At 55.3% G+C, this 11636-nt stretch overlaps 1 protein-coding gene across 1 annotated transcript; it reads right to left on the bottom strand.

Annotated features, from left to right (window-relative positions):
• Positions 1 to 6537: 6537 nt before the first annotated feature.
• Positions 6538 to 11394, bottom strand: Ccl22 (C-C motif chemokine ligand 22). Its single transcript, XM_005318482.3, has 3 exons — positions 11233 to 11394; positions 10308 to 10431; positions 6538 to 7654 (listed from the first exon to the last, which is right to left on the bottom strand). The coding sequence occupies exons 1-3, from the start codon at positions 11303 to 11305 to the stop codon at positions 7570 to 7572; spliced, it is 282 nt and encodes a 93-aa protein (XP_005318539.2). The 5' UTR covers positions 11306 to 11394; the 3' UTR covers positions 6538 to 7569.
• Between the last annotated feature and the right edge of the window lie 242 nt (positions 11395 to 11636).

Below are 11636 nucleotides of genomic sequence, written 5' to 3'. Positions count from 1 at the left end.
AGGCTCAAAGGGCGTGTCTCCTCCCCTGCGCACAGGCCACCTCCCCTGGGAGGTAGCACAGGTCCTTGTCCTCCTTCCTAACTGGACAGTCAGTGAAAGGATCGCAGGACAGGCAAATAGAGAGCCCCGCAGCCCACCTAGATGTCCCGAGCTCCCTTTTGGCCTGGGAGATATCCCTCCCACACTGTGATGGGCCCCCAACCTCAAAACCCAAGCCCCAAACTCTGAGCTCTGGCAACCTGGCTCATCAGTCATCTCCTGAGCTCAGCACCAGACCTGCAAACAGCAGGCGCTCCATGCTGTGTTTGCTGAATGAATGACCCAGTCCCACTTCAAATGGCCAGATGAGGAGGCTGAGGTCCAGAGAAGCGGCAGAAACATCCAGGTCTACAAAACATCAGGGTGGAGAACCCACCCCCGCACCCGCGGCTGCCAGGGAGAAGAGGGGGCTCGAGGTGCAGGGGCAGCCTGGGCCAAAGAAGAGGACTCTGGCCTCCCTGCCTCCTGCTCCTCAGCTTCCTTTCTTGCTTTGTATCCACACCCGTCTCCTGCTCTATCCCCTGCCAGTCTGTGGAAATGCCCTGCCAACCCTGCCCGGTGACTCTTTAACTCTGGAGAGGTCCTGGAGAGGTCCTGCCTTCTTTGGGACTTCTAGTCTTGGTCTTGGAGTAAGTCTGGTTAGTCTCCTGGGGGCTGGACTTCCCGGCTCTGGACTTGTAGGTGTCCTCTCCATGAAACTGGCAGGACCAGCAGGCAGGGGATTGAGGCCCACCTCAGTGCAGCCTTCCCTGGAGGCAGGGCAGTAGGAGCCTGGCCCAGCCTCAGGCCGCAGGGGATTGTGTGGAGCTGGTTCTCTCTGGGCAGACAGCCAGAGGGAAAGCCAGTTTGACTAGGAGCCAGTGTCCCAGGCTGGTACAGGTTGGGCTGCGCAGAGTGACCATGGCTCACTCCGTGGCCAGGGAGACTCGCTCTGTCTTCAGTCACCTCCATCCAGGCACAGATGGACACTCTGGGGTGTGAGGCAGAGAGGCTGGACACTCCTTAATTGGGGGAGCCCCCTTGGTAGAGGTCAAATGGCAACTGGGGCCCAGAGAACCTGCCCCAGGCCTTGCAGATAAGAGATCCAGGAACTTCCCCTTCGCACCTTCCAACTCCTCATTTTATAGCTGGAGAAACTGGTCCCAGAGAGGGTGATAAAAACGGAAATGCTCTGCCATGTGAGAGCAGGAAGTGGGAGGAGGGGGAGGAATGGGGAGAAGGAGGAGAAAGCAGAAGGAGAAGGTGGTGAGGAAGGTGGAAGGAAGTGAGGGAGGAAAGAGAAGGGGAGGCATCTGACCTCATAAAGGACCAGGAATAGAGGCCCTTGTTCCTCTGGCCCCAGAGTAGGCCCCAGGCTGCGGGGGTGGGTAGCCCAGTGATACAGCACTTGCAGGTCCTGCAGGGCCCTTGGTTTGATCCCCAGCACTGGAGAGAAGGAGTGGTTACAGAGTGAGGGCTTTGGGATTAGCTGCTGGGGCCCGGGCGCTATTTCTGTGTGATGTCTGCAGCACCCTGCCCTGTTCAGACAAATCACATGTACTCTAAGCCAGCCACTTTTTTGGGGGGGGGGCGGGTACTGGGGATTGAACTCAAGGGCAGTCGACCACTGAGCCCCATCCCCAGCCCTATTTTGTATTTTATTTAGAGACAGGGTCTCATTGAGTTGCTTAGCACTTCACCATTGCTGAGGCTGGCTTTGAACTTGAAATACTGTCTCAGCCTTCCCAGCCGCTGGGATGACAGGTGTGTGCCACCACACTTGGCTTCTAGGCACTATTTTAAGAGCTTTCCCTGAGACTGGGGTGTTGCTCAGTGGTACAGTGCTTGCCAGCATGCATGGGGCCTAGGTCTGAGGCCCAGCACCAGAATCACTGTTTTTATGTGATCATCCCAACAAACCCAAAGTATAAGCAAAAACATGGCTCTCAGAGTCCGTTTTGTGGAAGGGAAACTGAGGCATGTGCTGAAGGTAAGACACTTCCCAAAGATCATCAGTAGGAAGTGGAGGAGTCTGGGTTTGCCCCAGCTGGCTGGCTCCAGGGTGTGGGCTCCAAACCTCAAGGTTGCCCCACCTGCCTCCGGCCCCACTGTGAGGGCCACGTGGGTTTAGATCCCTAAGGTGCAGAGACACAGAACTGCAGGAGCTGTTAGTGTTTGCTGTTAGTGTGGGGAACTGTCATGGGATGGGGACCCAGAGATAAAAACACTGAAGTCCTTGTCCCCAAGGGCTCAGCCCAGTGGGAGGAAGAAGGCCTCGGGAGCACTAAGGCTGTGGGGCTGGGCCAGGGGAACAAGAAAGGAGAGAGGGGGGGGGATGTTTCAATCCAAAACTGAGCAGGGGTTAAGCTTTATCCAATCAACATCTGGTTTGGAAAATTTCAAACAATGCACAGGAAGGAATGGCACAAAGCACTTTTGTATTTCCACCACTGAGACTCAATAGTGAGGTTCTTCCATATCTGCTTCATCTTTATTTATTTATTTTATTTTTTTGGCTAAATTATTGCAGAGTGGACGGGATGACTGCTCCAAAATATGTCAGCTCGCATCTCCTAGAACAAAAGCACAGCATGATGTTATTATTCCGCCTCACATTAACAATGACTTGTGGATGTCATCTTACACCCAGTTCAAATTCCAATTTCTCCAGTTACTACTAGAATGGTTTTAGAGGTTTTTTTTTTTTTTTCCCCTTTTCTTTTTGGATTGGTGATTGAATCCAAGGGTATTTTACCAATGAGCTATATTCCCAGTTTTATTTACTCTATTTATTTTTAAATTTTAAGACCAGGTTTTGCTAAGTTGCTAAGGCTGGCCTTGAATTTTTAATCCTCCTGTCCCAGCCTCCTCAGGTTGCTAGGATTACAGATAGGTGCCAGCATGAGGGCTGGAAAGTATATTTTATACCTTCTTCTCCTTCCCTCCTTCATCTTCCCTTTCTCCCTTCCGTCCTTCCCTTCTTGCTTTTATTTTTTGAATGAGGATCCAGTTGAGATTCATGTGTTACATATGATTATTTCTTTTTAGATCACCTGCACGTTTTTATAATCTTTTTATTGTTATTGTTATTCTTTTGGTACTGGGGATTGAATCCAGGGGCGCTCAAGGACTGAGCAGCATCCCAGCCCTTTTTATATTTTGAGACAGGGTCTCACTAAATTCCTTAGGGCCTCCCTAAGGATCCTTTAGGATCATTTGAACTTGCCATCCTCCTGCCTCAGCCTCCAGAGCCACTGGGATTATAGGTGTTGACCTTTTGAAGAGTCAAGACCACTTTTTTAAAAAAAATGTTCTCATTCTTAATTCATCTGGTTATTTCCCGTGAGTCATCTAATGTGTTCCTTTATCCTATGCATTTCCTGTAAACTAGAAGTCAGATCTGCAGGCTGATCAGGCACCGGAGACATGGTCTTGCCAACAATCTACAGGGAGTAATGCGGCGCACTCCGCATGGTGCCCCCAGGGGGCGCCCGCGAGCAGGTGGCGCCGCTGTTCTGGGGCTCCCCGAGGTTGAGGGGTGGCTGGGGCCGGTGGGGGAGGAGTATTCCCCTGCGAGTTGCAAGCGAGCTGGGGCCTGGAGTGCGGTGCGCACAGAGGCAGGATCTTGACAGAGAGAAAATCCTAACCGAGGTGGACCCATTGGGGGCCGGGGAGTAACCGGACACCACTGGCTCCCTGAAGGGAGTTGTGGGGGGCCCGCGGCTGCCCCAGACTGCGGAGGGTCTTGGAGCTGAGAGAAGGGGGGCTGGGAAGGCTTCCAGCTGAGGGTAACCAGGGTAACAACTGGGCAGGTGGACGTCCCCAGGCTGCCGCAGGGGGCTTCCTCTGGAGGAACCAGGGGTGTTGGGGGCGGAGGTGTCCCTGCGCACACACATCGCCAGGCTGCAGGTGGTTGGGACCCCATCTGGGTGCCCCGGAGAGCTGGTGCTGTGACTGTGACACAGGAGGGGGTCCCCAGCCCCGAAGCAGACTGTGGAGAGGAGGGTGGGGGACCCGGGGTACTCCTGCAGGGCCCAAGGAGAAAGAAGGCTGGGGCCCCCCACCATCTCCAGGGGCTGGGAGAGCGCATCCAAACCATCCTAACCATTGTAAGTGTGCCCTTTGGTGGCAGCGAGTGGCTTCACACTGTTGCACTACTACCTCCACAAGTCACCTCCAGACGTTTTCACCTTTACAAACCGAGACTCTAACGTACTAAACATCGACTCCCATGCTCACCTCCCCCACTCACCGCTGTCCCAGGTTGCCACCGGTCTACCTTCTGCCTCTGGGATCTTGACTACTCTAAAAACCCCCCTTCAAAAGAACACGTGTCATTTTGTGACTGGCTTATTTCACTTAATATAATGTCCTCCAGGTTCATCCAGGTGTCACATGTATCAGACTTCCCTCCTTTGGGGGTCAAGTGGTATTCCATTGGATGGATACATCCTGTGTTTATTGGCTCATGTGCTGATGGACACTTGGCTGTTTACACTTTTGGACTATTACCAAGGGTGCTGCAAATGAACGGAATGTTCACTTATCTCTTTGACACTCTGCTCTCTTTTTCTTTTTTCTTTTTTTTCTTTTTTTTTTTTTTTGTAGACTACCCAGAAGTGCAATTGCTGGATCATATAATTCTATTTAATTTTTTTTTAAAAGAACTGCAGCTGCAACATTTTCTATTTCCCACCACCAGCATGAAAGAGTGCCAATTTCTCAACACCTTCCCCAACACTTGTTCCTGTCTGGGTCTTTCATTTGTTTTTGCAGTGCTGGGGTTCACCTAGGACCTCAGGCGTGATAGGCAAGTCCTTGACGACTGAGCTACATCCCCAGCCCTTGGTGATTTTGAAAGGCTGGTCTCAAACTTTGGAACCCTCCTGCCTCAGCCTCCACAGTAGCTTTTTTGTTGGTTGGTTTGATAGTAGCCATCCTGATGGGTATGTCATTGTGGTTGGATTTGTATTTCCCCAGTGATTGGTGGCATTGAGTATCTTTCATGTTTTTGTTTGTTTTGGTCTTGGGGATTGAACTCAGGGGCAGTCGACCACGGAGCCCCATCCCCATCCCCATTTTGTATTTTATTTAGAGACAGGGCCTCACTGAGTTGCTGAGTATCTTCTTTGGAGAAAGGTCCATTCAAATCCCCCACTTTGTCACTGGGCTCTCCTTGCCTTCCTGTCTCATTGGATTCTGACAGTCACATGAACTGACATAGAATTTTCTGTCCCTTGTTCACAAGACAGACTAAGGCTCAGAGGGGCACAGCACCTTACTCCAGCTGCCCAGCCAGGGAGAGTTCCTATATTTGTCAGAATCCACAATATGTACCCTTCCAGATGCTTCTTTCTGGCAAGTGCTCTGGGTGTCTGGGGCTGCTGCCCTGGAAATTGCATTGTGAGAGGCAGATATGGGGACAAAGGACACTTGTGGCCAGATGTCCACATAACCGCTGCTTATGCTCGGGACATAATGAAGGCATCCAAGGGCAGAAGGCTTCTTTGTTGTCTCAGGAGAGTGAATGAGCTGTATCCCGAGCCCCAGGGAAGGGCCAGGTCCATGGACAGCAGAGGACCCCCAAGGAGTCCAGCACCCGGTGAGCCCCGGACCCGCTTCCTCCTCCTCCTGGACACACAGCTGGCCGTTTCCCAGCATCCCTTGCGGTCAGGAAGGCCAAGGCTGGGTGGTTGAATGACTGTGCTGCTTCAGTCTCTCGACTTGGGGACTAAATAAATGGCCTCTTCAAATCCTCCGAACAGCGGGTCCCAGTGTGGGCTGGGGGGTGGGGCTCTGGGGAAATGTCTGGGCCTCCTTGTTGGCCCCTGAGTGCTGCCCCTCAGCCCTGTTTCCCCTCCCTGGGGACCTTGGCAAGTCCTCTCATATCTCAGTGTCAAGGCTTCCCAGGGGGAGAGAAGAGGGGGACTCCGTGCACCATCTTTCGGGAACAGCAAACACCAAAAGCCACAGCAAACACTATTTAAGAGGATTTATTTTCCAGAAAAGTCTGGGCAGCAGAGGGGGTGGGCAGCAAGGAAGGGGACCCCAGGGCAGGTGAGGGCTCTGCTCACAGGCAGCAGGCAGGTGAGCAGGGCCTGTGGCAGGCGGATGACCCCGGGCTCCGGGAAGGACAGAGGCCCTGAGAGACGCAGCAACGCGGCTGGCAAACCGTCCCTCCCTGCACACTGACCCTGAGCCCTTCACAGCCCCCTGAGGCGGCTCTTCTCCTCCTCCCTCCTCAGGTGAGGCCTAGAGAGGGGCACCATCTCCTCAGGGGTCACACAGTTCCAATCACCCACTGAGTCCCTCCAAAAGGACGCCCCCCACCTGGGACACTGCTGTCCCCAGGGAGGCACAGGTAAGTCCCGAGTCCCAGTTCTTAGCCTGACCCCAACCACCTGCAGGCGGACTCCTTCATGTCACTGTAAACCCCCCCACAGCTGTCCCACCACGCCAGCCGCCTCGCAGGCCAGGACCTTGTCCCCTCCCACCCAATTCCTGAAATCCCCCTATTCTTTCATTTCCTCTTAAGTAGTTACATTCTTTTCACATATAAATAACTGGAGCTTATAATACCAAGTCAGGTAGTCGTTGTCACCACAGCATGAATTCGGTTATCAGCTATTTAGGGAAGGAGGAGGGGGGTGGCGTGGGGTGGAGCTCGGGCCTGAGTGCTGGATGTCAGAGGGCCACCAAGGCTGAGGGAAGAAAAAGAGCAAGAAGCCCAAGCCGCGCTGGGCAGGCACCTCAGCGGCAGGGCGCTTGCCTAGTTCAATCCCCAGAGCCAAAAAAAAAAAAAGAAAAAATAATAAAAATTAAAACTAAGAATTTTTTTTTAAAAAAAGACCCAGTAGATAGCAAAAATTTGGTGTGGGGGGATGAATTTGGGCAAATTTGGGAATTCACATTTGACACAGCTGTCCCCTTTCTAGTGACCTGAGTCTGCGTTGAAGGATTACATCCTTTTGGTGAAAGATGGGGGGACATTATTCTTGTTGATTCAGCCCGTGGCCCCTGCTACTCTTGGATTCAGGCCCAGGGCCTGGAGGCCAGCAGACAGAGTGACACAGGTGGGGACCTTGGCCTAACCAGGAGGGCAGGACAGCAGGCAGCCCCAGATCCCGAGCAGACTGAGGTTGAGTCTGTTGGGGACCAGGAAAGTCACAGAATGAAACTCCATCGTGGCCTGCCGAGGCAAGCAAGGCCTCAGAGGGACATGCCCAGAGGTACAAATGAAGGGCTGGGACGGGAGGCGGGAGACTGCAGCTCAGTGTGCAGGAGGGGAGGGGACGAGGCCGGAGGGGACCAGCAGACCTGGAGGCCGGGAGCAGGTCCAGGAGCTTGGAAGCCATGAGGAGCCAGGGCAGAGACTGCCCCAGGGCAGGAGAGGTGACCAGGAGGCCTGGCTGAGGGGACAGCTGCCGGGACGGAGCTCAGGGAATGCGGAGTCGCTGGCACAGCCTTCTGTTTGGCAGCTGCCATGATGGCGGAGAGGGAGGGCCGGCGGAGCCTTCTGGAAAGCCAAGGCCGAGGTCATCCGGGACCTTCTCACTCCTGTAACTTCTGAATGATCCTCTTCACCCAGGGCAGTTTGGGGTTGGCACAGATCTCCCTGTCCCTGAGGGTTTGCAAGCTGGAGGGAGGAGATGCCAGCATTAGCATCCAGCACACACACCCCAGGACCTTAGCATTTATGGCCCACTTACTGTATGCAAACCTCATTTCTCAAGCAGAAGAGGAGGGGAGCAGGAAGGGCTTTGGGGATCCTCCGCTCCTCAGTCCCCAGCCTTGACTGCCTGGTCAGGCCATGCTCCACCCCCAGAGCCCCAGAGGGTTGGGTGGTGGACTTTGGAGCCAGCCTCTCTGAGTTCAGCTCTAGCCTGGCCACTTGTTAGCAAGTCGCTTAACTTCTCTGAGCCTCAGTTTCCACAGGTGTAAGATGGGGATGATAATCATAGTGTAAACTTGATGAAAATTTGATGAGTTAATGCAAACTCGAGTACTCAAAAAATTACACACTGAAGTGCTGCAGCACATAGTAGGTGCTATATAGTTACGCCAGGAGCTGGCATGATTTTTTTACACTGATTTTCTTTGTTTTTGGCAAGGGGCGGGGTACCAGGGATTGAACTCAGGGCACTCGGCCACTGAGCCCCATCCCCAGCCCTATTTTGTATTTTATTTAGAGACAGGGTCTCACTGAGTGGCTTAGTGCCTCACTGTTGCTGAGTCTGGCTTTGAACTCATGATCCTCCTGTCTCAGCCTCCTGAGCCACTGGAGGATTTACAGTTGTGTGCCAAGGTGCCCCCACCTACACGGATTTTCTTAATTCTCACAATAACCCATTGAGGCCCTATTATTCAACCCATTTTACAGAAACTGAAGAAACTGAAGTCACTGGACATAGTGGCACATGCCTATAATCCCAGTGACTTGGGAGGCTGAGGCAGGAGGATCACAGGTTTGAGGCCAGCCTTAGCTCCTTAGCAAGGCCCTAAGAAATTTAGTGAGACCTTGCCTCAAAATAAAAAATTAAAAAGGCTGGGGATGTGGCTCAGTGGTTAAGCACCCTTGGGTTCAATCCTCTGTACCATAAAAAAAAGAAAAAAAGAAAAAAGAAAAAGAAAGAAACAAGAAACTGAGGTCTACGGAGGTAAAGCAACTGGCTGCACCATGATGGTGAAGCTGGGACTCCCCTGGCCCTCTGAGAGGCCAGAGGCTCAGGGAGGAGAGGTGGGCTCTGGCCCAGGATCACACAGTAAGTGTGACCTCGGCTCTTGCCTCCCCACTGCAGCAAACACGTGGGCCCTGGCCCTGGAGCAGGTATCGGCAGGGGTGGGCTCACGGCTGGCTGGTGGGAGCCATGCCCCTGCCCAGGATTCCCTTCCTGCCTCTCAAGACCCTGTCCTCCGGGCCCAGGAGTTCTTGGTCCCCTCACCCCTTGGCCTGCCCCGCTGCACAGACAACTGAATAGAGAAAGACTAAAGAAGGCAACAATGCCCACCCGGGCCCCATGGGCGGCCCGCCCAGCCACTGTGGTCCGTGAGCAAGACCCGGCTCCTCCCTGAGCCTCCATCTCCCCATTTGTCAAGCCACCTTCTCTCTAGAGCCCCAGCTGGCTCAGAACCCAAGGATCACATGTGTGCCCTCTTTTACTGAGCACCTACTACGTGCCGGCAATGAGCTTTACACCTCCCACAGGCTGTCACTGTGCCCTGTGATGCTCAAGGGGCCACTTAGCTCCTTTGGGCCATCTCCTCTCCCGTGGAAAGGGAGGGAGTGCCCACGGCACCGGGTGGGTTCCAGGATACACGAGTCCATATGTGTTCGATGGACACAGGTCATTCCTTCCCCTGTACTGACAGGCAGCCGAGGCTCGGAAGGGGAATGGGAAACCCTGGGAAGGCTTCCTGCCCCGGCCTTCATTGTCCCCACCTGCGACCCCCCTAAGAGCTGGAGTCAGCAGTGGGGAGGGGAAAGATGGGAGGGGGCTGGTGATGGAGCCCCAGGGGGGTCCTGAGCCCCCAGCCCAGCTCGACTGCCTGTGAGACGTGGAGGCCACAGACCTGGGGAGCGGGAAGCCGTCAGGGGGCTACCACTGAAACAGGGGTCTCCCAGGCAGGTGGGGGCCAAGGGAAAGGCAGCCAAGAGCAGAGAACAGGACTCTCAGGAGAAAGGCAGCCCAAGGCCCCGGGGTCCTAGCACACTGGAGCTGGGCCTTCCCTCTCGGAGCCTGCCTCTCCATCCGGAAAATGGGAACAGTGGAAGCTTCTGGAATGAACGCTGTGAGGACCAAGGGAGTTGACCTGGGCCAGCTCAGGCAAGGCCGGGTATGGGAAGCTCTTGACAAGTGCTAGCTCTTGGTGTTGTTGTTCTGATCAAAATGGGCCTCCTCAAATAGCTCCCAGGGGACTGGGGAGACTGGGATGCTTCTGATGGGAGCGGCTCCAAGCCATGGTCACCTGTGCCCAGGACTGTTCCCTAGAGCTATCAGCCGGTAGCCGCCTACTGCCTACGCTGCCGTGCCCAGGCCCAGGCGGCACCCCGTGCATCCTCACACTCTGGCATGCATAGCACAATGTCCTATGATATTTGTCGAATGATCACATTATTTTTGTTTTCGGAACACGCCAACCTGGGGTGAGCCATATCTTCCAGCCAACTCTTCCAACCGGCATCCAGAGGCCCGGCTGCATTCCTCCAGCCCCGAGTCCGCCCCACCCACTTACATCTGGGCCACCCGGGCTATCCCCTCCCAGGCCCTGTGGCCCGGCTCCCTACTCACACGACACCGGGCCTGCGGCAGGACTCTGAGGTCCAGTAGAAACTCTTCACCAGACGCTGGGGCAGCGGGAGGCGGATGTAGTCCCGGCAGCAGATGCTGTCTTCCACGTTGGCGCCATAGGGGCCTGGGACAGGGATGCCCAGGGGTGAGCAAGGTGGAGCACAGAGAGGTCACCCTGGGCCCCAGCCCCCGGCCCAGGCCCCTCCGGGGAAGAGATTCTGCTCTCACGTGGAAGGATGGTGTCCAGAAGATTCTAGGCCTTCTAAAACCCTGGCCTCTGAGGAGCCATGAGGGCCCCGGACCTGCACTCTGGAGTGGGTGGCTCAGGGGGTGGGATGAGAGCCCCAGCTTCCCGGTGGGTCTCAGCCACTCTGAGCCAGAAGGATCCTGGGACTTGCCACAGGGTGAGGCCTGCGGACCAGCAGCTTCGGCTGACAAGTGGGTTGGTCACGGTCCCCACTTCATGGGCCTTCTGTGCTGGGGAAGCTCCGGGGACACTCCACACTGTGAGCAGTGACATGGTGGCTGTCTGACTCTACCTGACCCAGAGCAGGGAGCCCATGTGTGCTGGACCCCCACATTGAGGGTGGGTGCCAGAGAAACTGGGTGGTGGGAACAGGACCCACTTTCCAAGCTGTCCCCGCTCTGCCTTTTCCTACTCAGGTCAGGCCCAAGGGGGCTCTGCATCCACACCCCAAGGGACCACACCACAACCCCCCAACCTAGTGGAGACAGCTCTCGATGCCAAGCCTTTAGATCACCCATTTAACAGCTGTGTAAACTGAGGCCCAGGAGAGCCCTGCGACCAACCCAAAGCCGGAGGACCAACAGCCGGCTGGGCTCTTCTGCCCTCAGCGCAGTGCCCTCTCCAGGAGCGGGGCCTGGGCTGGCCTCTGGGGGGAACCCTCCTGCTCCCCAGTCTCACCTGCATCCGTTGCCTGTAGAGCCACCAAGAGGAGGATGAGGGCCACCAGGAGCGGAGCCTGCAGGCTGGCCATGCTCTGTGCTGTGAGTGCCGGCTCAGGCGTCTGCAGTCACCAGGAGACAGGAGGCCCTGGTATTTAAGCCATCCCTCCACCCACCAGGCTCAGACACCTCTTAGTCACCCGTGAGCCCAGAGCCCCTGACATTCAGATCTGGAAAGGAGAAGTCCTCACTTCCTCCCCAGGAGATTCTGTGGCGGGGAACCACTCGGGGGGACCCCCACCCGTCCAACTCGGGGCCTCCAGAGATTTACAAAATCCCCCCTGAGCCAGGCCTCCAGGCCCCTCCCTCCCGGGGTCTGCATGCCCAGGGGCCTTGTCCCTGCAGGTCTGGGGGGCTGGTCTC

Source organism: Ictidomys tridecemlineatus, chromosome 15 (genome assembly GCF_052094955.1).
Source record: "Ictidomys tridecemlineatus isolate mIctTri1 chromosome 15, mIctTri1.hap1, whole genome shotgun sequence".
Classification (NCBI taxonomy): Eukaryota; Metazoa; Chordata; class Mammalia; order Rodentia; family Sciuridae; genus Ictidomys; species Ictidomys tridecemlineatus.
The sequence above is the reverse complement of the archived record's forward strand: the minus strand, read 5'-3'. Positions and strand labels throughout refer to the sequence as shown.

Excerpts from the sequence above, each read along its gene's own strand:
- Ccl22 (XM_005318482.3), bottom strand. The coding sequence starts at position 11,305 with ATGGCCAGCCTGCAGGCTCCGCTCCTGGTGGCCCTCATCCTCCTCTTG. Across the intron at positions 10,432-11,232 it reads TCTACAGGCAACGGATGCAG|GCCCCTATGGCGCCAACGTG; the intron begins GTGAGACTGGGG and ends TCCCTGTCCCAG. Across the intron at positions 7,655-10,307 it reads TGCCGCAGGCCCGGTGTCGT|CTTGCAAACCCTCAGGGACA; the intron begins GTGAGTAGGGAG and ends TCCTCCCTCCAG.